At 47.4% G+C, this 24,810-nt stretch overlaps 1 protein-coding gene across 8 annotated transcripts in view; it reads right to left on the bottom strand.

Moving 5' to 3' along the window:
• MIB2 (MIB E3 ubiquitin protein ligase 2) overlaps nucleotides 1–24,810 on the bottom strand; it is a 402,179-nt gene that overhangs the window by 154,258 nt on the left and 223,111 nt on the right. For 4 of the 8 annotated variants that reach the window (XM_086921481.1, XM_086921483.1, XM_086921482.1 and 1 more), the window contains exons 8-10: nucleotides 19,074–19,178; nucleotides 13,845–14,007; nucleotides 13,136–13,269 (exon numbers count right to left, since the gene is read on the bottom strand). In XM_086921481.1, coding sequence (XP_086777607.1) covers nucleotides 13,136–13,269; nucleotides 13,845–14,007; nucleotides 19,074–19,178 — 402 coding nt within the window. The remainder of the gene's footprint in view (nucleotides 1–13,135; nucleotides 13,270–13,844; nucleotides 14,008–19,073; nucleotides 19,179–24,810) is intronic. The other 4 variants (XM_086921485.1, XM_086921487.1, XM_086921486.1 and 1 more) reach the window with 1 other exon arrangement.

Genomic DNA, 24,810 nt, shown 5'->3' with positions numbered 1-24,810 from the left:
CTCTGCCCAAAGAATCTGCAGTATCTAAGGCTGAACGGATTGTGAATTCAGCATGGTCGTGGTCATCCTGAATGGAGTGAATGAGACCGGCGTGAGCACCTTCAGAGGTGGCAGTAAGCAAAGACTCGGCAGAGTCCCACAGGGCAGAGGTAGCCTGAGCCAAAACACACACGGTATTTAAGGACCGAAGGGCTGCACGAGTGGATGCAAAGGCTTTCCTGCCCCGGGATTCTAGCCACCTGGACTCCAGAGAGGGAGGAAGCGTCAGAGGGGGCAGAGAAGGAAAGGAAATCTGCAACACAAACCCCTGCGCATCAGGTTGCACAAAAAGACAGACCGGATCATGTGGAGCTGGGCGGTGGCAGTGCAAAACTGAGCGTGCCCCCGGATCACCTGAAGCAGGTCGGACACCGGTACCCAAGAGGGCATCATAGAGGGTTGCCTCAAAGGGCAAAAGCGGCTCCACATTGCCGGACCCACAGTGGAGGCCCTCCAGCAAGGGTTGCACCGACAAGGGGGTAGATGGGGGTTGCATATTCAAGATGCGGGTTGCCGAAAGAGACAACTTTCAAAAAGGCCGCACCAGCCTCGGTAGCACTCCGGGGAGGGGAAAACAGCTCATCAGTGGGGGAGGGTTGTAGGCTGACCCTCCCAAGACACTGAGGGTGCGCCCAATGCCCCACGGAAGGGAGCACCATGGAACAATGAGGATCCTGACGGGGCTCCTGGGGAGGCGAACAGACTGCCGGGTCTGGAAGCTCCTGAGGAGGCACCACAAATTACAAGGGGGCGCTGGCAGCACCAGCTCCGGCGACAAAGGCTGGGAGGGCGTCGCTGAACCCTCTCTAGAGGCTTCTATAGAAGAATCCAGAACACGGCATCGAGACGGCGTCTAAACGACACGTGTGGGAGCTGATTGTACCTCGTCAGACACCGACTCAGCAGCCTCCGGTGTGTAGTCTGCGCCGAAACTATGACAAGCTCCCCCTCTGAAGAAGAGGTCGTCGGGGACGGCGAGGCAATCTTCCGGCAACGGCCCCGCCTCATCCAGAGTGGGCTCCAATTTCGGAGAAAGGAGCCGAGGTGGAGCCTTCGGGACGGCGCCGACCCCAGCTCCGGACTGGCGGCAGCCCGCCCACCCGGAAGGCTGGGGTGTGCTCAAGTCAGGGCTATGAGCACGGGTAACCACCTGCGGCGACACAGGGAGCCCCGCTGGGCTATGCAGCGCGGCAGATGTGCCATGGGTCGAAGAGGGGGAACCCGGAGGGCCGCGCCCTAATGACCCCACGTGGAGCGTAGAGGGGGACCCAGCCGGGCAGCGCCCTAACGACACCAATCTCCGACATTGCTGGGAGGCAAGGGCTCAGTTGGCACCGGGGGCGAACCCGCCAGCGAGTCCGTCGGAGACCCCACAAGAAGCGGAGGCTCCGAGGACACCCCAGGAAAGGGAGGCCTGCAAGGACGTAGCATAGGCCTCCATTTGGGTCTGAGTCAGAGGGAGGGCGACCGTCGGGAGCGCACGTCCGGAAAGTTCTGGGAACCAGAGCTCCTGACAACAGAAGAAGGGGAGGTCGAAGACCTAGGCGACAAGCGCCTCAACTTACCAAGTGGAGAACGACGGCCTCGAACCCCAGAGGGTGATTGACGGGGGAACCGGACAGTAGAGGGATCTGCAGTCGACAACGAGGCCGGTGGGCGAGACGACTCCGACCGGGACAGCCATGCTGAGAGAATCTTCATACTCCCGCCGAGACTTCAGTTTCAGACATTGGCAGGCTTCACAGTCTGTGGAGTCATGGTGCTCGGCCAAACACCACATACAAATAAGATGAGGGTCTGTCAAGGATATCTGCCATGAACAAGAATTACAAGATTTAAAGCCCAAAGACATCGCACTCTGTTCCCGACGCGAAGAGTCGAAAATGAGGCCTGAAAACAGGCCAGAGGAGCTCACTCCGGATCCGCGTTGCATGCGGAAAAGAAGGAAACTGACGTCAGCGCGTCAGGAAGGACTTATATGACCCCGCTGACGTCACGTACGAGGACGACGTCAGAGCGGGGTCGTGTGGCGCCGTCCCCCGGCACGCAGAGGTGCTGCTGCAAAAAAATTCCGGATCCAGTCTCACGCCTGGGGATATCCTGAGTTAAGGAATCTGCGGCTAGATGTCTCTATCAGATAGCATCTTTCTTCATTCTTTCTAATGAAGTATCTACTATTGGCCTGAAAAGATGTTCTTTATCGAAGGGCTGATTAAGTATGGAGGATTGCACCTCCTGCTTGAATCCGGTGATTTGAAGCCAAAAGTGTCACCGCAGGAGTATGCTAGTGTTGTTAGCACGCGAAGCTATGTCTGCCGCATCTAGGACGCATTTTATGGAAGTGTTTGTAGTGAGCTTCCCTTCCCTTCCTGAATGAGGTCGTTAGCTTTGGCCTTATGTTCTTCTGGCAAATGTTGTAGAAGTTTTTCTAATTCGTCATGTAGAAGTTTTTCTAATTCGTCATAATGTGCCATGTCGTAACGTGCCAATAGAGCTAGAGCATTGGCAATATTCCATGTGTTGGCGGCCTGGGAAGCTACCCTTTTGCCCGAGGCATCGATATGTTTTGACTCCTTATCAGGAGGAGGAACGTCACCTGCTGTTTGAGAGTTAGCTCTCTTGCAGGGATTAGACACCACAAGAGAGTCTAGTGGTAACTGACCTTTTATGTACACAGGGTCTGTAGGAGCAGCCCTGTATTTTTTATCTACCCAAGGTGTTAGCATTGAGGCTCTAACCGGGTCCTTGAATTCCTTGTTAGTATGTTTTAACATGCCTTTTAGCATGGGTAGAGTGTTAGTAAACCTCTGTGAATGTGTGAACGCTTCTACAAGGAAATCCTCTTCTAGTGGGTCACTATGTAGTTCCACCCCGTGATGTTGGGCAGCCCTGTTGATGGGTTGCGCAAAGCCAATGTTGCCATCAGGTTAGGAAGGCCTAGAGGGATATAGATCAGGGTCATGTTGTGTATCTGAATCCTTATCATAATCATCCCACAGGTCAGTGTTGTGAGGTATGTCTGGGTCTTGCGGGATATGATGATCATCATCCCCAATCCCATCCCCATCAACAAAATCATCATCCTGTGAGTCAGGTGGTGAATTTGATGGTGTGATATTTGGAACAGGAGGAGGAGATGGAGGTATATAAGGGGGAGAAGGGTTGGTACCCAGGTCTCTTTTCTACTTAAGAGGGAGGTCTGCCTTGCGTTTCTTGGGAAGAGTAGCCATAAGGTGCCCAGTGTTGGGATCAATAAATACTGAGTTTTTTCTGTTTTGGATCCAGAGGTGGTTCTTCAGATGGAAGTTCTTTGGAAGGAGTCTCTGTTCTTTTCGGAGTGGATTTCGGCATCGAAGATTTTTGTTCAGAGTCTTTGGGTGCAGAGTGTTTGGAATCTAGTTCCTTAGTTTTAGCCGGTTTAGGCTGTGTAGCCTTCGGAGTGGCATGTTTCAGCTCCGAACGACCCATGTTTGTTCTTATATTTCGGTGCCGGCACTGGACTGGGATTGGCTCGAAAATGCACGGCCTGGCAGCCGTGAAAGTGAAGTGAATAATTAGGGGAGGAGAAATGGCTGCCTGAGGCCGAGCGCACGCTGGGGGAAGCTTCAGATGCCAGTGGGAGGGAGGCTGATTGCTTTGATGTGGACTTACAGATGGTGCCTGTGGGGGAAAAGCGTGTGCTTGTTCACGGGAACTGTTGAAAATCCGCCACGTTGGTTTGACAATTATTTTGCACACTAAAATTCGACCCTATTCCATTCCTTGCGGAATGGTATAGGCTCAACCTAAAAAGGGTGTTTTATGAGATTCATGTTTTTATTGGTGGACTATCATTGACTTGGATAAGGACTAAATTGGTAAATGATACCACAACAGAAATGCTAACTGGTTTTCTTGAAGACTTATTTTCCTTGTAGAGTATTCCAGCTGTATTGGTTACAGATAAAGGGGTGCAATTTAAGTCACAGGATACGAAAGCTGCTGTCTAATCTTTCAACTGTAACCAGAAAACGGCATTGTATTGTACAAGGGCTAATAACGGGCAATAGGATGATGAAAGATAGCATCCAACTTGCTTATGTAAATGGTCACCTGGGTGCTAGAGCTATCCAAGGTATGTTATAGGCATTTCACACTACTCTCAATCTCATCACAGGTACGTCACCTTTTGTCTTACTTTCAGGCAGGTCACCTTGCGTAAGACTCTGTCTTAGTTGGTTGGGATGAGATGTTCACATAAATGCAGATAAAACAGATAAAGAACAAAACTATAAAGCATCAACAAAAGTACAAAGAGTGGTATGATAAGCAGCAAGGTATGAAGGGGCAAGTTTGGGAGGAAGGAGATATGGGATTGGTTAGGAGGACTATGCTTCATGATGGACGAGGAAGTACAATTTCCAAACCTAGGCGCACTACCAAGATTAAACACAACATTGTAATGATGGACAATGGTCAGATGTGGAGTAAGGACAGACTGGTAAAATGCACAGACCACTTGGTGGACAATGGGATGTTAGACAAGGAAAACCCACAGACAATATCCAACATTGGAAAAGACACTTGAACGAAAAGACAGAGAATTGCTCTGTGTCGGCAGAAGGACTATTGTATGGTATAATGTTTATATTACACGTAATGTTCCTAATCCTGTATTGTTCGTAGATGTGCTATATTTTACCTCAATGCATTCTAGTTCCCTCTTCCACATCCTGTAAAGGAATGCAAATGCTACTTACCAGTATGCATCTGTTCTTGGCATGTAGGGCTGCTGACATTCATATCTGTGCATAGATCGCCGCCTAGTGTTGGGTCCGGATGATTGCACATTGTTGTCCTGGAAGAGTCTTCGAAGTATCACGAGATAGGTGGCTCCTCCCCTGGACTACAGTGTGCATGGGCATCGACTCCATCCCCAGATTGTTTTTGGCCATTGTGGCCAAGATGGAGTGAAACTCAGTGAAAGATGACCATGCCATGAAATGTTATGTGAACACTGCAGCTGCTACAGGCGCCGGGGAGGAGGGCGGGCGATATGAATGTCAGCAGCCCTACATGCCAAGAACAGATGCATACTGGTAAGTAGCATTTGCAGTTCGAGGCATGTGGGCTGCTGAATTCATATCTGTGCATAGAATACAGAGCAGTCCCTCCCTTAGCGGCGGCCGCCCGTGCCAGCTGCAGCAGTTTGGAAAAGTGTTTTGAGAACAGCCTGCCCTACAGCTGCCTGCTGTTTGGAGTGCACATCTACACAGTAATGTTTAGTAAATGTATGTGTGGTAGACCATGTGGCTGCTCTACATATGTTCTCTAAGGGAATGTTTCCAAGGAAAGCCATAGAGGCCCCCAACTTTCTGGTGGAGTGGGCTCTTGGTGGAATGCTAAGAGTGCGCTTTGCCTTTGCATAGCAGATTTGAATACATTTCACGATCCACCTAGCAATACCAGCCTTGGAAATAGGGTTACCTTTGTGATGTGGCGCAAAGGCAACAAAAAGCGGTTTAGTTTTCCTAAAATCCTTGGTCCTATCAATGTAATACATTAGGGCCCGTTTAACGTCAAGGGTGTGGAGCATCCGCTCCGCCAGTGACTCTGGATTCTGAAAGAAAACCGGCAACTCAATGGTTTGGTTGATGTGGAACTGAGACACAACCTTGGGTAAAAATTTAGGGTTTGTGCGGAGCACTACCCTATTAGCATGAACTTGGAAGAAAGGCTCTTGGATTGTGAGGGCTTGCAGTTCACTAACCCTCCGTAGCGATGTAATTGCTACAAGGAAAGCCACCTTCCATGTCAAGAATTGAACCTCGCAGGAATGTAGAGGCTCAAAGGGAGGACCCATCAGTCTTGTAAGAACCACATTGAGGTTCCATTCAGGAGCTGGTGGAGTCCGTGGCGGAATGACTCTCTTGAGGCCTTCCAGAAATGCTTTGATGGCAGGCACCTTGAAAAGGGAAAGGTGCTGTCTATTTTGGAGGCATGCGGCCATCGCAGACAGGTGAATGCGAATGGAAGTATATGCCAGATTACACTTGTATAGATGGAACAGGTAACAGATGATGTTCTGTATAGAAGCATCTAGTGGATCAATGTTGTGGTTTGTGCAATAGATGACAAACCGCTTCCATTTCGCCGCATAACAGGCTCTAGTAGTGGGCTTCCTAGCCTCCCGAATGATGTCCATGCAATTGGGAGGAAGGTTGAGGTAGCCAAACTCTAGGACTTCAGGAGCCAGATCGCCAGGTTGAGCTGTTGCGGATCTGGGTGCTGAATGTCGCCATGGCTCTGAGTCAAAAGGCTGGGTGTGAGACGAAGCCTTTGATGCGGTACCACGGAGAGTTCCAGAAACGTGGTGTCCCATGGTTGGCGAGCCCACGTTGGAGCAACTAGGATGAGAGTCATCGAGTGCTGCCTGAGCTTGCGCGCCACCAGCGGTATCAGGGGTGCTGGGGGAAAAGCGTACGCAAATCTGCCTGACCAGTTCATCCACATCGCATTGCCCTGTGATTGCGGGTGTGGGAACCTGGCGGCGAAGCTTTGGCATTTTGCGTTCTCCCTTGTGGCGAACAGGTCGATCTGTGGATGACCCCACCTTTGGAAGTACGGTTGGAGCACTGATGGATGTATCTCCCACTCATGCATTTGATGGCTGTGCCTGCTGAGCAGGTCCGCCATCTGATTGTCCTTGCCTGGGAGATGTTCTGCCATGAGGAAAATGTTCCTCTGAATGGCCCACTTCTACATGCTCTGAGCCAGATGAGACAGCTGCGGAGAGTGTGTGCCCCCCTGTTTCTGAATGTAGTACATGGCTGTCATGTTGTCCGTCCGGATCAACACGACCTTGTTGCACAGATGTACTTTGAACGCCTTTAAGGCCATGAAGATTGCCATCAGTTCCAGTACATTGATGTGCATCTTCCTTTGCTGTAGTGTCCAGAGTCCCTGCACCGTGTATTGGAGTACATGCGCTCCCCAACCCTGGAGAGAAGCGTCCGTTGTCAGGACGATCTGCGGCACAGGCTCTTAAAACGGTCGGCCCTTGCAAAGGTTTCGTGGATTCCACCAATGCAGAGAGTTGTATGCCCGACCGCTCACCAACACTAGGTCTTTTAATTGCCCGTGAGCCTGAGTCCACTGACATGCTAAGCACTCCTGAAGCGGACGCATATGTAGTCTCGCGTGCGGTACTATGGAGATGCAGGAGGCCATCATGCCTATCAACTGCATGAACACTCTGGCTGGAAGCGAGTGTTGAGGTCTGAATCTTTGGATCAGCGACTGAATGCTGTTGACTCTCACTGAATTCGGCTGCGCAGTGGCCGCCAGAGTGTTTATAGTCGCACCCAGATACTGCCGTATGTGGGCGGGCTGGAGATGTGATTTTGGATAATTCAGTGAGAAACCCAGATCGTGCAGAAGGTGAATGGTGTGGGACACGTGGTCGGCGCACTGCTGGGCCGACTTCGCTTGAATGAGCCAGTCGTCCAGATAGGGGTAGACGTGGATGTTTTGACTTCTCAGATGCGCCGCCACCGTCGCCAGGCACTTTGTGAAGACCCTTGGCGCTGTGGTGACCCCAAAAGGCAAAACCTTGAACTGGTAGTGCTGGTTTTGAATGGTGAATCTGAGGTACTTTCTGTGTGAAGGATGCAGTGGAATGTGAAAGTACGCATCCTTGAGGTTTAGAGTTGCCAGGAAGTCCCCTTGCCGAAGCAGTGGGAGAACCTGCTGCAGCGTGAGCATATGGAAATGTTCCGACAGAATGTAAAAGTTTAGAGGTCTGAGGTCTAAGATGGGCCTGAGGGATCCGTCCTTTTTTGGAATTAGAAAGTACAGGGAGTAGACTCCCGTACCTTGTTCTTGCAGGGGCACGAGCTCTATTGCTCCTTTTTGCAGCATGACGTTGACTTCCTGCTGCAACAAGTGCAAGTGCTCGCCGGACATAGGACGGCTTTTTAGGGGTTAGTTGGGTGGAGTGGATGTGAGCTCCAGACAATAACCATATTGGATAAGAGATCTGACCCACCTGTCCGTGGTGATGGACTTCCACACGGGCAGGAACTGCTGGAGTCTCCCCCCGACCGGTGTTGCGTGGTCGGGGGGCAGTGACAAGGCGTCACTGTTTGTTGGCGGCGGAGGACCTGGAGCTGTTATTACCACGTCCTCTGCCCCTGACGTTGTTGCCACGGTATCCACCCCGACCCTTGTTGGTATAGGAGGGTTGGGTGTTACTCTTATAGAACTGCGTTGATTGAGACGCTTGACCCCTTGAGGTGCCTCTGTTATTGGAGCGGCGAAAGGAACCACCCCGAAACTGCTGTGACTGCAAGGCACCCATAGACTTAGCAGTGTCGGTGTCCTTCTTCATTTTTTCGAGGGTGGTATCGACTTCTGGGCCAAACAGGTGGTCTGGGTTGACAGTTTGGTTGAGGATGGTAGTCTGAATGTCTGGCTTGAGACCTGATATTCTGAGCCATGCATGCCTACGCAGTAGAACGCTAGTGTTTATTGTTCTTGAGGCGGTGTCAGCCACATCCAGAGCGCACTTAATTGAAGCATTGGTGATAAGCTTCCCCTCCTGTATCAGCATCTCAGCTGCTTCCTTATACTGCTCTGGCAGGTGTTGTAGAAGGGTCTCTAGAGTGTCGTAGTGAGCCCTGTAGTAACGCGCAAGCAGCGCCTGTGTGTTGGATATGCGCCATATGTTTGCAGCCTGCGCAGCAACACGCTTCCCCGAAGCCTCAAAGACTTTTGATTCCTTGTCTGGGGGAAGAGCATCACCCGTAGTCTGTGAGTTGGCTCTTTTGCGAGCATTGGAGACGACCAAGGAATCCAGAGGCAACTGTCCTTTGATGTAAGTTGGATCAGTGGGCGCTGCCTTGTACTTTTTGTCAATACGTGGGTTGACAACTCTTGCTCGGGTGGGCTCCTTGAAGACCTCCGGCGCATGTTTCAACACCCTTTTCAGCATTGGCAAAGTCTTTACAGTTTTTTCAGCGACTGAAAGGGTGTCAAAAAGAAAATCGACGTCTACTGGGTCAGCATGGAGATCGACGTCATGGTTGGCTGCCGCCCTTTCAATAAGAGCATTGAAAGCTGCAGAGTCCTCAGTTGGAGAAGTTTTTGCTGAAAAGAGCTGAGGCTCCTGTCCGGAATGCGAGTCCCCAGGGTCGCCCCCAGCAGACCAAGGCTCAGTCACATCCTCTGGGTCTGAGTAGACCGGGTAGGCATACTCATCCTCGTCGTCACCATCACCCTCCTCAACATTAGAATGAGTGGGTGAAAGTTCATGGCCTTGAGGTGACGCCGGCTCTAAAGGGGCAGAGGCACCAGCAGGGTTTGTCTTTTTTTTCAGTGGGATTTGGAAATGCTCCAAAGCTGGTTCAGGGGTGATCTTCCGTTTAAGGAGAGAGAGCTTGCCTGTGTTGGCGTCGATGATTACTTCTCGACGCTCTTCTTCTGCCAGAGGTTGGTGGCGCGGGCCTGGAACCACCAACGATGCCTTCGGCGTCGAGGACAACTTCGGCGTTGAGGATAACTTCGAGGGCCCCCCGGCCCCAGGCTTTGTTGCGAAAGCCTTCGGCGCCGTTTTCGGCGGTAACGTGAAGAGAATCGGCGTTGGCACCTTTGCCGGTTTCTGGAGAGGCTTGGGCACAGTGTCCTGCGGCTCGACTGCCGCGGTCCCCTCCCTAATACGCTGAAGGGACTCGTTGACCTTTTTAGTGAGCGAGGCGGAGGGACGGACCGACTCGAGAGAGTCTTCTGAAGCAGTTTTTGGCCCGGCAAACGAGGCCGCAGTCTTCGGAGCCGACGCAGCAGCCCCCTTGGCCTTCTCGAGTGGAAGCGGGTCAGCGATAGACTTGGGGTCGTCCTGCCGCTTCTTTGTGGTCTTCTTATGGTCGTCGACCTTCTTGGCATCGATGCGACTTTTAAGTGCGTCGACCAACTTCGGCGTCGACGCCCCCGCGTCGCCCGTCTTCACCTTCGGCTTCGACACTGTAGTCTTCGGGTCGGCCATTTTGGCGTGCCCCTTGAGCTCGACGGCCATCTTGGGTTTCTTCGGCGCCGAGGCCTCCGAAGCCTTTGATCCGACCAGTGCGACTTGCGCTTTCGGTTTCGAGACGTCTGGCGTCGAGACCGATGGTTTCACTTTCGGTTTCGGTACCGTAAGTGGCGCCGCATCAATGTCCGCGGCCGGGCCGGAAGGCGGAGCCGTGGGACGGGAATCAAGACTTTGGGTAAGGCTCGAAGGCGATCCCTCAGCCTGGGCCTTATAATGTTGGCCGGCCCCAGAGTCAGTGTGAGGAAGCTCCTCCTCCGAGCTATCCTCTACGGTGGCAATGGCCCCGTCGTCGTCCCCTACCTCCTCGACGACTTCATCGAAATCCTCGTCTTCCGCGTCGTAGTCTTCCTCGACCTCCGACGCCGGGCTAGATTCCGTGATATCTTGGATAGTGTTGTCGCCGACATCCTCCGCGTCGAAGATGTCCGTCGGAGGGAGTGCCGATCGCTGGGCCTGCAGTCTTGCAGCTCGGCGGAGCTTGAGCGTCTTCTTCGACCGGAACTTGGAGCAGGCCATACACTTGGCCTCGTCGTGGTCCGGCGACAAGCACTTATTGCACACCGGGTGCACATCGATATGTGGGTACTTCGCGGCACACACCGGGCACCTCTTAAATGGACTTCGTTCCATGATGAAGAATTGTGGAGCGTTGTGTAGGCCCGTCCGCGCCGAAAGCACGCGGAAGGGCGGAGTTGGCTTGGAGTCGATGAAAACAAACGAACCCGAACGACAGACAATACCGACGCAAGTCCTAAAGACCTTTTGGTCTCGAGTAAAAGAAATTAAACAACTATCGATTCCGACAGAGGGAACCGAAACACATCCGAACCCAATGGCGGAAAAAAACAATCTGGGGATGGAGTCGATGCCCATGCGCACTGTAGTCCAGGGGAGGAGCCACCTATCTCGTGATACTTCGAAGACTCTTCCAGGACAACAATGTGCAATCATCCGGACCCAACACTAGGCGGCGATCTATGCACAGATATGAATTCAGCAGCCCACATGCCTCGAACCGTTCTGACCGTTTGGAATGCTCATGTTGTCAGGAGCATTTTTCAGTCAGTGAGAGCCTGGAAGACATTGGCATAACAAAGCTTTTTACTTATCTACTTACTTCTTCATTACAATATGCATGACCCATTTGTTTTACGTCATGACCCTTTACATAAATACATTAGTGATAGGTGGCTTCTGTATCAGATAAGCAAGTGAAGTAAGCAAGTCAGGTTCAAGACACTATACTTATGGTCCATTACATACACTGATTACAGGCAAGTAACAGATTGTGTAGGTGAAGAAAGACAGTAGTGGTAATTATAGTCTCAAAAAAGGAGAATGAGAAAAGTCGGGTGGGGAGAGATTTACATAGAAGTGGAAGAATAAAGGTGAATACTGTACCACCATTGTTGACTCTTAATTAGGATGGATAAAACAGCTTATTGAGATCTCTCACTTGAATAGAGAGATTAAGAACGAACTCTCAAATCCTGAGATCGATTACATCTGGAGTTTCCTCAAGCCTAACACACCCAAAGCTCATTCTTTAGGATGACAGGACACCTGGTCCTTAAATAGGCAGATGCAAGCTACTAGCAATATTAATCCAGAGCACCAGACAAAGTCAAATTGAGCCTCCTCCAGAGCGATGCCAATTAGATTTTCACAGCAGGTTTGTTAACCCAAATGAGACTTTACTTTGGATACTAAATGCACCACTTTATCCTTTCTGGTCAGATATAATGGTCACAAATGTTAGCAAGCAGCTCGCTGCCAGCCAAGGAAATTATTTAGAAAATGAATGCTATAGGAAAAACAATATGAGGATCTTTTTGAACCAAGAACATGCCTTGGGGTTTGCAGTGAAAAAGAATTTACTGCATTTGTTTCTTCACCTACTAAAGGAATCTCACATGGAGAGATGTGATGCGACTCAAGAAGCAAGCCGCCTAGTTTTTTTCACCTCTTAGCCATGAGCATTAGTTGGGAAATGAGAGTTGATCAAGTCGGACAAGGAATGCTCTTACACTCGGCCAGTAACTCTGTATGGAGACTGGTTGAAGTACCAGAACGTTAGCTGAATAGTGAGGTGAAAAGATGATTGTGGTGAATAGGGGGAGACAGACAAGAGACTTATTGGCAGCCCAGTAACACCAATAGCCTGTAGGCTGAAGCACTGTAGGTCATATTAGGGACGTATTACTCAGTCACTGGTACTACAATCCTTTCAGATAGAAGTCTGGCTTGTGACTAAAATGTTCCACCAACATCACAGATCTTTTGTAAACTCTATTGGTTTCATCCACCTTAAAGAGCAAACCAACTATGTAAAAAAAGATGTATAGCCATTAATTGCATTAAAATGCTTAAGGTAAAATATCTGACAACCATGCAGTTTAACTATTAGAGCATAACTTTATCTCTCAGATTCACAGTAACGGCTCAAAATATGGTTCCAATTCACACAGACTGTAAATCAGATAGAAAATGCTGTAAGCCTGTTTCAAATTTTACACTATACAAGCAAAGTTTACTGAGTAGACTTAAGGGCAGCACTAAAAGTCTCTGGAATTGATACCACATATGGGGAGCAGCGAACACCAGCATATGGGTACTGAAGTTTTTAACAAAGACACCAGGAACTGCACAAAATTAGACCAAAGACTAATGGAATTTTAGTTGAGTGTGTTCAACGCCTGCTGCACAGATCTATGTGCAACATACAGGTGCCAAGTTCAAATCCCAGAAGTACCCACTCACCCTTTGGAAGCAGTTCAGTCAGGTCGTATGATCACCTACGAAAAGGCTCCTGGAAAGAGCTGGTTTAATATGTGGGCGGCTCTTTAAAAATGGTTAACACAATTATTTACAATCTATATTGACCTGGAGAGGAAACACCAAGGAAAAGATCTAATAAGGCGGAACACTGACAAAAAACAAATAAATGTTTATTACTGCAAGGCCTACACTTCAGAGATGCAGCTGCTGCTCCCATCCTGTAGAGGGTGGGGCTTTTGCTAATGAGACACTTGCCTTGTCTGGGTATTTTTGGACCAGCTCGCGAACCTTTGCAACATTGCCCTGCGCTGCCTCAATCACCAGGTGCCCAGGATTGTCTGCTTCGGTTTTCTGAGCCAGGAGCTTCTCCAAGACGGACATCAGGGTGCCTGAGAAAATAGAAGAAAAGGAAAGGAGCATAAGGGGTGGAAGACCCTTAAAGGAATGACAAAGAAAGAACACTGCAGAGCAGTAGAGCCCTGGAGCAGGGCTGGAGGGGGAGATTATAGAAAACAGAGTTATGAGGAAGGTGGGACTATCAGTGTGGTCACAGAAATTAGTCACAATTTAGGTCCAGAAATCTATTTTGAGAAATGCACTAATCAGTCGGTTCGCAAAATAAAGAATTGGGAGAGAGTCGCAGTCCAACCTACCTAATATTAATTCGGTAGATCACAAATTGCAACTCACTCTGAATGGTCAGATTCACCGGAATGGTGGACTGCAAAGGTCAGCAAACCACCATTCCTGCAATTATTCTAAAATAATTAAAACATTTTTTTTAAGAAGCCCAATTTAAATAAAGAAATCCTGGCTACTTAAAAAAAATCTCAGTTATCCTCATCAGTCACCATTAGTTGTCAAAGGTCTGTGCATCTACGGTATGGCTGCACTTGGCTTCCACCACCTAAAACATACAGCAGGTAGGCATTTCTAGCAAAGGCAAGTAGCAGTGTGGTCTCACTTTTCGGCTCCTGTGCACTCTCTGTGGTCATAAGGTTAGCATCCTCGTCACGCCGATAAGAGGTCAGGCAGGCGGGGTTGAAGGTCCATGACTGACCGTCGACAGACACTCTCATATCGCCGTCTCCGAACACCTTGATTACTTTCCCTATGTGTCCAAGAGCCTAGGGACAGAGGAGGAAACAAGCCAAGTGAGAACAGATGCCTCACCCAGAACTTCTATACAAAGGTCATCAGAAAAGTGTCTAGAAGAAACAGGGCACTTCCCTTGTTCACATCAGTCCATAAATAAAACAAGAGTTCACACTAAAAGAGCAGGTCTGCCCCAATGGATGAGATACAGTAAAGAAACACAGATATTTAGCAGTGATACAGGCCTTCAAACTCATCTTATCTGTCCTTTCTAAAGTTGTTCTATTACCCAGAACGGTTGTATTGGCGCATTTTCCTATTTTTGAAGTTATAACTGTATATTCCTTAGAGACATATATGGAGAGAGCACCGATTTTTTTAAAGGGCTGATCCCAGGTTCCTCGTTTTATAGAAGAATCATGACTCTCCAAGCAGAGAAAGAGTAAACTGTGACATATCTTCATGAACTAAAAGTCTGACTCCAACATTGGTTCTGGCTGTGGAAGCAGACCTCAGAATGTGCCATCATTACTCCAGGATTACTCCAGGAAACTGACACCAAAGTGTGCGATCCCCCCAATAACTGGATGTCATGTGGGATTTTGACACTAACTTAGAAGGGGACTTTAGATTGTGCTATCAATCAAGAAGCTGCATGTAGGACTAATGGTATCACTTTAGGAATTGGATATGGGATTGTGAAATCCGCCTACACTGGACTTGAGATTGTACCATCACTCTAGGAAATGAATGTGGGCCCAATTGCATCACTTTAGTAACTGGGCATGGTATTGTGACACTTGAGGAAGTGGGCATGTGATTGTGACACTTGAGGAAGTGAGCTTGTGACAGACTAGGAGATAGCCGTGGGATTGCGATATCACACTGAGATATCAACCACATAATTTTCTCAGGCAGGAAATCAAATTCTACTGCCTATGTGATTATTAGTACTTTAGTACAATTCATGCAAGTTTCTTATGAACATGCACTGTACAACTTCCCGAACGTGAGGTCCCACTAAAAACAAAAAAAAGTATGAAGTACTTCAGGAAATGGTCAGTCTTCAGGAAATGGAAATGGTCAGCCTGTGGCAGCATTCCAGGAACCAACTTAAAACTGTGACATTGCTCCAGGTAGTGAACAAAAAAGTACAGGTTTTATATTTTCTACTGATACCACAAATTTGAAATATCATAGGTCTTTGTGACATCATAATTTCTTCTTTTCACCATCGAACAGACTACTTGTGATATCAAACAGAACACATACCTCACCTAAACAATTAGGTGCAGGTCGGTTCTGGAGTGCTAGGTAGAATTTCACATCCATCACCTATAGTTAATTGTCCCCTTCCTAAAGCGTAGTGTCTAGTTCTGGATGTCACAACAGCAGCATCTGAAGAGCTGCACTTATTTTTTGAGAGCACACCTAGGTATTTGCTCTATTTCTCGATATACAATATTTGGCACCCATCCAAACTGTATGCTAGGACCAAAGGTGGACCCTAACCCTGTAATCTAGGGTATATCATCTAAGACTGTTTCCAAAAAGTCCTTCATCAAAGAGCAGTGCCAGAGAATATGAGGCTGAGTGCCCCTTTCATCACAATTTCTTCAACATTTGTCTGATTCATAGCTTTTAAAGGAGTGCAGTCGTAGTGGGGTGTAACAACATTTATAAAGGCTTTAGGTTTGCTTCTGTTCCGTAAGAATTATCCACTACAGGTACGTTGCATGAAGTTGTCCCCTCTCTCTCCGTCATTGAGATTAGCAGCTTCCTTTCAATTGAGCTTTGACAGTGGCACTTGGAGAGTTGTGGAGGGGTTGTCTGCCATCAGCAGTATCTGGTAAAGTTTTGTGATCAGGTGCTTATCTATGTCTGAGTTCTGTAGTAGTGTCTCAAAGAGTTCAAGGCAAACACAAGGAGATGATGGACGGAGCGCTGAAACTTTTCAGACACTCACCCCCAGTCACAGATCTGGGTTGAATCCATCATCATTCTTTAGCTTACTTTGCCACCTCAGTTTAGACCTGGCTATATGCAAATCAGTCTTGACCCTGTGCCTCAACCCAGATCTATGACTGGGGCGAGTGTCTGAAAGGTTTCAGCGCTCCGTCCATAATCTCTTTGCGTTTGCTTCGTTCGCCCTAAGTTGGCAGGGTATGCCCAGACATGGGTCCCTTGCTCACTTGGCCACTGGATTCAAGCTAGCCTGATTGATGAAGGGTGTTACCCAGAAACCGGTCCCAGGATGCTTGTTTCCAGTTCAGAGAAGACCTGGCTTGGCAGTTCGGGCTGGACTGTTCCCATGAGGCACAGGGTCAAGACTGATTTGCATTTAGCTGGTTCTGAACTGAGGTGGCGAAGTGAGCTAAAGAATGATGATGGATTCAACCCAGATCTGTGACTCTGGGTGAGTGTCTGAAAAGTTTCAGTGCTCCGTTCGTCATCTCCTTGTGTTTGCTTTGTTCGCTAAAAGAGTTCAAGCCCACTGAGGCTTGACCTAGCTGTGCAGAGGCCTGTGGCATAACTGACTCTAGTAAAACGACTCTGCTTCGTGTAAAGTGAAGTTTCATTTGATTTGTTCAATGGATGTAGTGTTGCAGCCCTGGTATAGATCCCCCCCAGTCTCAGACATCTATTTGTCGTTCATGGCTGAAATGCTCTCTCTCGTTCTAGCTGAAAATCTGAGTTTCCTCACAGCAGGAAAGAGTGAGGAGTTTCTCGTCAGATTCTTGTTAATGCTAACTGCATCCCAGAACTCCAGGGTTGCCCTACTACACCATAGTTAGTAGTAAAATTTGAGACACACGGTTCCCTTGAAATTGGGGAATGGAAGCCTTGCCTCAGTCTTATCCTCAGTCTCCTTCCTCCTCGCAGAAAATGTTTGCAAATTAGTGGGAAGTTTAAAGGCATTGAGATTGGAAATGCCTGTAAGAGAAAGGGATTCTCACAAAATACTCATATTTATGGACGCTCTATGCCTCAGTCCAGAGAGCATGAATGTACATCTTGTTTAACAGAGCCCATCAGCTGGGAACAGCCCTCTTCATGAGGGAATAACATTAAGACCTAAATATCTGATTAACTACGCATTCCATCAGAAATACCCAAGTTGCGAAGTTTAACTTGCGAAACAATAAGGTTTGAGGAACCAAACTTTGATTTTGAAACCGGATGCTTTGCCAAATGATTCCAATTCAGCTAATATTTTCTAGAGAGATAAATTTGTCTTTGACAGGGAGACCAAGGCGTTGTCGGCAAAGAGTCCAAGAAAGAAGTTATCAGGGTGAAGGTGGATACTTCTTATTGCGGGATTCTTTTTATTGTTTTGTCCCCAGGGATCCAGTGCAGAGTGAACAAGAGATATCAGACCTACCCTCATTATCTACCCTCTCTGAGTCAAAGTCACCGACTAATATCTCACTCATGCAATGTTCATGAACGTATGTCAAAATAAGAAGGCCCTCATTGGCCTGAACCCCCATCAATTGTATCAGAGGCATTGTCAGATTAAAGAGAGAACAACCTGGTCTCTTCCTTGAGCATACGCATTGCATCCATTTTATCACAAACTCGCAACCCTGTAACAATCCAGATTAGACAAGATGGATCAGTTCCATCCGAACCGTAATCAGTCTGGTCACCAGGACTTTCATGAAGGATTGTGCTTCAAATATTCCATAAGTCAGCATTAACCCCTTCCATGCTGATGACAGAACGGTTCCGTCATCAGCTACGGGTGAGCTGTGCTGATGACGGAACCGTTCCGTCATGACTCCGCCCGCGCAAGGCGGAGTCAGCACAGGCGGAAAATACGCCCCGCACGGAAGGGGTTAATATTGAGGAGTTATTGGTGGTGCCATAGCAACTCTGAAGAGAAAATCAGTGGACAAAGACTGAACTTAAACTTCACATGGGCAAGACGGAGGACCTGCATCTGCATTTATCCCTCCCACACACCCAGTCTAGGTCTTTGGCCAGCACGGAACATTACACCTATGTTTACAGACAAAAAAAGACACATATGTTATTTCAGAGGTAGGTGCAGAGAGAAAGGGAAGATTCTTCCAATTCTTTCAAACATCTTCTTGGACCTATGAGCAGCTGCCCTCTGGCCAGTTCTACCCTGGACTACACTAACACATCACTCTGTCTTTCCACAGTCCCTGTCCCACCTGCAGAAGGTCCAGGATAGGCAAGGTGGCCTTATCGCTGGCCTAGAGACGGACCACTCTGCCATTTTCTAGTGGACACACACTAGACACCAAATGGAGAAATTATGAAATGTAATTGTTTGTTCAACATAACATGGCTACAAGCGACTGCTGCTCCAAGGTCATCGGTTGCCAAAGCTCATCACTCTGTGTGCCCAACATCTGCTTACTAAATGTTCCTCTCTAAATTATTTGCACAAGGATGCAGATGCTTTATGGATGGAGCTTTTGTATAGTTATAGTAACTGTATTGTTGCACAAGTCCCTTTCCAAACACACAACTTAAAATGTGGCCACAAATAGAGGCTGACCCACAACAGGATAAGCTCTCTTCGTCATTTCAAGTGCTGCATTGCAGTGTGTAATATTACCCCCATATACCACATCCAAAAAGTAAAGTATTCAAAAGAGGAAAGGTGAAGTGGGATGAAAAGCTAATGGTTTAGGAGGGAAGGAACGAAAGTGAAATCATATGAGAAGTTCAGAGGGGCAGAGCATTAGGCTGGACAGGAGATGTGTAGAATGGAAAGGTGAGAAGGTGTAGGATGCAGAAAGAAGGAATGAGAAAATGGTATGGAGGGGATCCTTTAAGAGCTGATGAGCCATTGATGGCGAAAGGGTGGGAAGCAGGGGGCAATTTAAAACAAAGCCATGCAACGCAATTCAATGCTAAAAGGTACCATAGATTGGAGAAAGCTGTTTTGCCCCACTCACTGCACCACTCATGAAAGCATGCTCTGCTGCGTTTGGCTTCAGCCTATTGCTTGCACCTCCCTACCAAACACACATACACTTCACTCCTTGCCCTGTCCCCTCTGACAAATGAACACAAGTGTTAAATAATCAGCAGTCTTTATGTTGTCCTCTTTCGCACTCACAGGGGCCATGTCATTTGTCCATTCCCCATGGTCCACTTGTAGCCGCCGGACCGTTTCCATGTCATCCATCACACGGACCACATCACCAACCCAAAAGGTGTTGTGCTAAAAGAAAAAATATCAGAGACAAAAGAAAAAATGGAAACAAAAATGTAAGGCAAAAAGCAAAAGCACAATGCACTCCAAGGCACTGCAGCGCGAAAGCAAATCAAACTGCGATCAGGAGATTAAGGTAGTGAGAATGAAAGAGTAAGAAATATAAAAGGTATCAATCAAGATATAGGAGACAGAAAACATGAGAGTGCAACATTAACTACAGAAAATGATATATAGGAAGACAGAGAAAGAAGTGATAGAAATTCGAAATAGAAAAGGGAGAGTAATAAGCAGATAAAACAGAAATTGGAACAAAGATAAAACACACAGGGATGCTAGAACAAGTATAAAGAAAGAGACACTGGTGACAGAGGAAGAGTTTGCGAGAGAAGCGAGTTTGAGAACACACATCTGGGGAAAAAAACAATGAGTGATTAAGGCAAAAAGATGTTAGAAAAACCAAGTGAGCTTTTGTCAACGTAAAAAGGAATGTTAAGAGAAAGACGACAAGAGGATATACAGAGACAGAAAGAAGCAGACAGGCGCACAGTGAGAAAAAGAAGCAGAAGGAGAGATGGACACTGAGAATTACAGACAACGAAGAGGGAAGGGTATACTGAAAAAAGAGCAAAGTGAAAGAGGAAGAATTAAAGATAGAAAGAATCTATTTGTTGTGGTCACTAAGAGGTTTAAAACAGTTACCTACCTGCAACAACAGGTATGCAATTTTAATGTTTAAATATTCATCTACTGTGTACATCCTGCCTTTCATTGGGTGTTTTGGAAAAACTCAATTAGTTTTGCCCAAGTATTCAAAGTTGCAGATGTGTCTGTAAAATGACTTGACAACAGGATGGACAGATCCTCAACAAGGTTGTACGTGCACGTGCCATCATTTTATTTGACTTTTGTGTGGTCTCTGGAAATGGGATAAAAGGATGTGATCCCTAGCGATGCGTATAAGTCACTGTCCACTGTGTATTTATGTTGACTCAAAGGAATGCAAGTAAAACTTTATTGTATGATTACTTAAAACCATTACATAAGGGCAAAAATACACAAAGCAAAAAATAAAGATAAAAATCAATTGTGTTTATTTGTGCAATTTGTTAAGCGCGCAACTGCCCTTGGGTGTCTTGGCGCTATGAACGGTTGATGATGGGGCAGAGTAGGTGCTGATATATTATTGGTTAAACAACCATGTTTGGAGTTGTTTGCAGAATGCAAGGAGAAGGGGCCATCTTGATGTGAAGAGGGAGTGTGTTCCAGAGTCGAGCTGTGGCGACTGAGAATCTTCTGTCGCCCCAAGATGATTTTTTTGTTCTGGGGACATTTATCAGGTTTTCTGCTGAAGAGCGTAGGGGTCTGGTTGGCTTGTAAAGGCATAGTGTTTTGTTTTTTTTTAGAAATTGGGGTCCTGTGTTATTTACTGCCTTATAGGCGATACGCAGTGCCTTGAACTTAGCACGGCTTCTGATTGGCAGCCAGTGGAATTCCTCTGCAATCCAACTTCAGTTCGGAAGAAAAAAAACGTTTGATTACAAAATATTGAACAAAAACATCTAGCTTTCTGTAATAGATCTAAAGTGCAAAGAGCCTTGGGTAGCTGTTTGGCAGCTGGACACGGCACTTGGGGGGCCACCTGCTTATGCAAGACTGGTATGCAATGACGCTGCTGGTTACTCGATGAGCTCAGGGCCGGCTCTAGGCATGTGCAAGCTGTGCACCTGCACAGGGCCACCAAACCCCAGGGGCCACCACGCTCATATATATCTTTAATATATTAATCCTCTGAGGATGGATACATATTTGCTTGGGATCCCCTGGCAGGGATTTGGCGGCCTCTGGCTCTGTTCCACTTCTAAACTCCCTGACCCTCTCCTGTTCACTGGCCTGCGCGCTCCGCCCGGACCCCCTCATCCGGGCCCCCTACCTACGCTCCCTGCCCAGGGCCACCATGAGCCTAGAGCCGGCCCTGATGAGCTACACCCTACTGAAGGGGGAGGCTGTGCCCCACTGGGATACTGTTTCCGAAAACCTGTCCTTTAACAATGTCTGCACCACGTGGATACATTTACCAAATGTTGCCAGGTGTGGTGTGGTTTCCAGAGAGAATATAAGGTTTTGTGCCTCTATGACAGTACGGAGGCCATAATATAACAAACATTAGCAAAACCAATAGGTTTCGCCTATGAGGTTTATGGCACCCTTGCTTTGCTGCATGGGACATTTCATGAACACAGATTGGTGGTTTCCAGCGCTTGGTGCTACGCCACTACATCTCTCCAAGACAATAAACATAATATGTCATTGTTACCTAAGTGGACCACCTTCATTTTCTAGACTTTAGAAGAGAAAAGACCAAGCCAGCCCTGCAATGGATGGTAAGTTACAAATACGTTTATGTAGAACATTTATTAACCCTATAAGGTAACTTTGAACTTGCTGATCAGGGCCATGAAGAGATCAACTCGTAGAACAGTAGTTTTCTTAAAGCTATTTTCTTACAATATTGCAGCTAGAAAACATCACTGTTGTGGAGACTCCAGTTTTGCAAGATCCCTTTCCGCAGGCACTGCACCAGTAGTGATGGCCATGCAGAAAAAAAACATTAAATCCTACAAAATCCAAATTAAGGACAGACAGTATGTGGTCAGCCAGTCTCCCATCAAACTGTCGAGTTCTAGAAGATAAGCCAAGAAAAATAGACCAGATGAAGGCTGGAAAGATCTCAGTGGTTTGATGTGTCTGCTCTGCAAGTCACAGGTTCAAACCCCAGCAGAGCGGATTCAGACTCCCGCTTCCAGTGAAGCTCGGATGCTCTTTAAACACAGTCAAGGGTTTACTTGGCATGGTCTGTGTCCCACTAAGTTAACACCAGGTCACTCCAACATTCTGTCGATTGAATGCTGGATTGAACAGGAGCTTAGATCTGTGGTTGGAATCCTCAACTGAGATGGGCTCAGACCCGGTGAGACCCGGCCCACTTAAAGCCCTGCCAGCACCTAAAACCCCCCTGTGCGGATTTAACACCGGTAAACTGAATGTGCAGCTGCCTCAAACTATTCAAACAATAAGCATGCAAGCGCCGAGGGTTAAACATCCACACAAACATGCAATTAATTGCTCATGCGCATTCCAGTGAACCGGAAGCGCACTGACACTAGTTAAAGACAAACCTGGTGAAAGTACTATTTTAATTTTTAATCCCTGTTTATAATTTTTTAATGTATGTATGGGTATGGGATTGTATTGCGAGCGCTCGTTGTAATGTTACTAGTTTTTTAGGTCTCGCCCTGGAACAGGGACAGAGACTCTATAGCTGGCGGATGCCGGGGAATGAGGGACAAGAAACTGGCACGATTTTTAGCATTCGGATTTGGCTGCGCGAACGCGCACGTTCCGTCCTGCGCCGCCCTCCCAGCCTACTGCGCATGCGCCGCCCTCCCAGCCTACCGCGCATGCATGCACACAGAGACACACACACACACACACACACACACACGTCGCAGACAGACACTCGCTCACACACACACCCCCTCCCCCACAGTCACACACACGCACTCCAAGACACATACACACACGCACGCACACACATACACACACATACACAGGCCCCCCCCCCCCCCGCCTACATGCTCCTCTCCCTCCGCCCGCACGCCGCTCAGCAACGCACTCACCGGCTTCCTCTCCTCAGCTGCAAGGCCCGGCAGCAGGACTCTTCTTCCCTCCTTCGGCACCGGGGCGCAGGGTAGGCTCCTGCCTGCTCCGGTGCTCCCTGCTCCCAACACGGCTCCAATCGCGGCTCTTCCGTGGGAGGCGGGGTAGGCTCCCGCCCTCCTACTTCCTGTTTCCGGGTGTCGCGCCGGCCTGCCTGACTTCCTGGTCGCAGGCCGGCAGAGTAACGAGGATGTTTTGCAGTATGTATTTATTTATTTAATTATGCATTTTTATATAGCGCAGACTTTACCCGAAGGCGGTATTTATTTATTTATGTATTTATGCATTTTTATATAGCGCGGACTTTACCCGAAGGCGGTATTTCTTTATTCATGTATTTATGCATTTTTATATAGCGCGGACTTTACCCGAAGGCGGTAATGCTTGCCTTAGCGTAATGGTGTTCCTTCTTAATTTATTGGTGGTGTCCCTGTTAGAATTATTCCCACTTTTAGTCTAGCAATGCTTGGCATGATGTTAGCATCTTTGGCATTATTGAGCCCATCCCTGGTATAATGGGACCACAACGTATTGTGGGCATTCTTGACACAATTGTGCTTCTCTTCACCAGCGGTGATGGTCATCCCTGGCATGCGATGGGTGTTCATGGAATTGGATGTTAATATGTAGACATGTAAAGCCAGACTCTGTCCATGGGGCAGTAATATTCATGAGTACTTGATGACATGGAGATCAAAGATACAACTAAAACTGAAAAGCCATTATTTTGAGAGACTGTCATATTTGTTTTTGGGAATCAGAAATATTTATTAAAATGAAATGCTTGTAATAACAAGCCAATGCATGATTACCAGCTGTGATCGTGTTTTCAAAATGTTTGTAAAGTTGATATTAAAGTGATAATTCATGCTAATTTCTGTAGTCTTATTTACATCTTGTTTACAATTATACTATACTACTAATGTATGTTTACTAGCCATAACTGTACTGTTATATGTTACATTTTAATTACAGTGTTTGCCTTTTACAATCATTTTCTTACAAACTACCTCATAAAACAAAAATATTTATGGCTAAAATATTTTGCACTGTTTGCACAATATATTTGTGATGTTTACACTTACCTATTTGAAATTAAAATGTACAAATGGACATTTAGTCAATTACCATTAAAAAGTTTAACTTTTTTGCTAAGATATTCTTGTAATCTTTTATGCAAACAAATTTAAATACTGCATAAATAATTTTAACAACAAATACTTTATATGTAGCTTTTTATGTACATAAGAAAACTATAGCATAAAGCAAAAAACATTGCCATTTACAATAATAATAGCTCAAACTTAAATAATGCGAGACCTATTGCATTGCAAATGCTTGTTTAAATAGCTGGATGCGTGGACAGAAGCAGCAAAATACCAGACGGGCAGCACACTAAGCTAAGTACAGAATTTTAGCTTAAGTGTTGTAGGCCCCGCCCTTTATTACATCAAGCCATGCCACGAACAGAACAGCCCCACCCCTCGTTCTTTCATCCCACTGAAAGCCCTGGGTGGTCTGGGCAGGGTCCGGGTCAGTCTGCTCGGTAGTGGGCTGGGCTGACTAGTGACTGTCAATGACCTGCTGCAGCGCGAAGTGCTGTTCGAAACTCGGAAGCCACCTCCTCTTAACACTAGTGAGTACGAGGAAAGCACGGGCGGCCATGCTTTGCTTTGTTAATATTGCATAGATACAGATCTGAAATCACCGTTTGAGGAGTGGAGCCGGGGAGGGGGCGGAGCTTCGTGGCGAGAGCTTCGTAAGACACTCTGCCCTCAACCAAGCCCTCCGCCCCCTTACCACTCACACAAACAAAACAGAAGTTGTCGGAACCAAGAGGAAAAGCGAAAAGAGGAGGTGAGGAGAAAGAAGCTGCCAGGGCTGCCATGAATGTTAAAGTAAAGCTGGGCCATAAGCTTCC

The sequence above is a fragment of the Lissotriton vulgaris genome, chromosome 5, assembly GCF_964263255.1.
Source record: "Lissotriton vulgaris chromosome 5, aLisVul1.2, whole genome shotgun sequence".
NCBI lineage: Eukaryota > Metazoa > Chordata > Amphibia > Caudata > Salamandridae > Lissotriton > Lissotriton vulgaris.
This window is presented reverse-complemented; position numbering and strand designations above follow the sequence as displayed.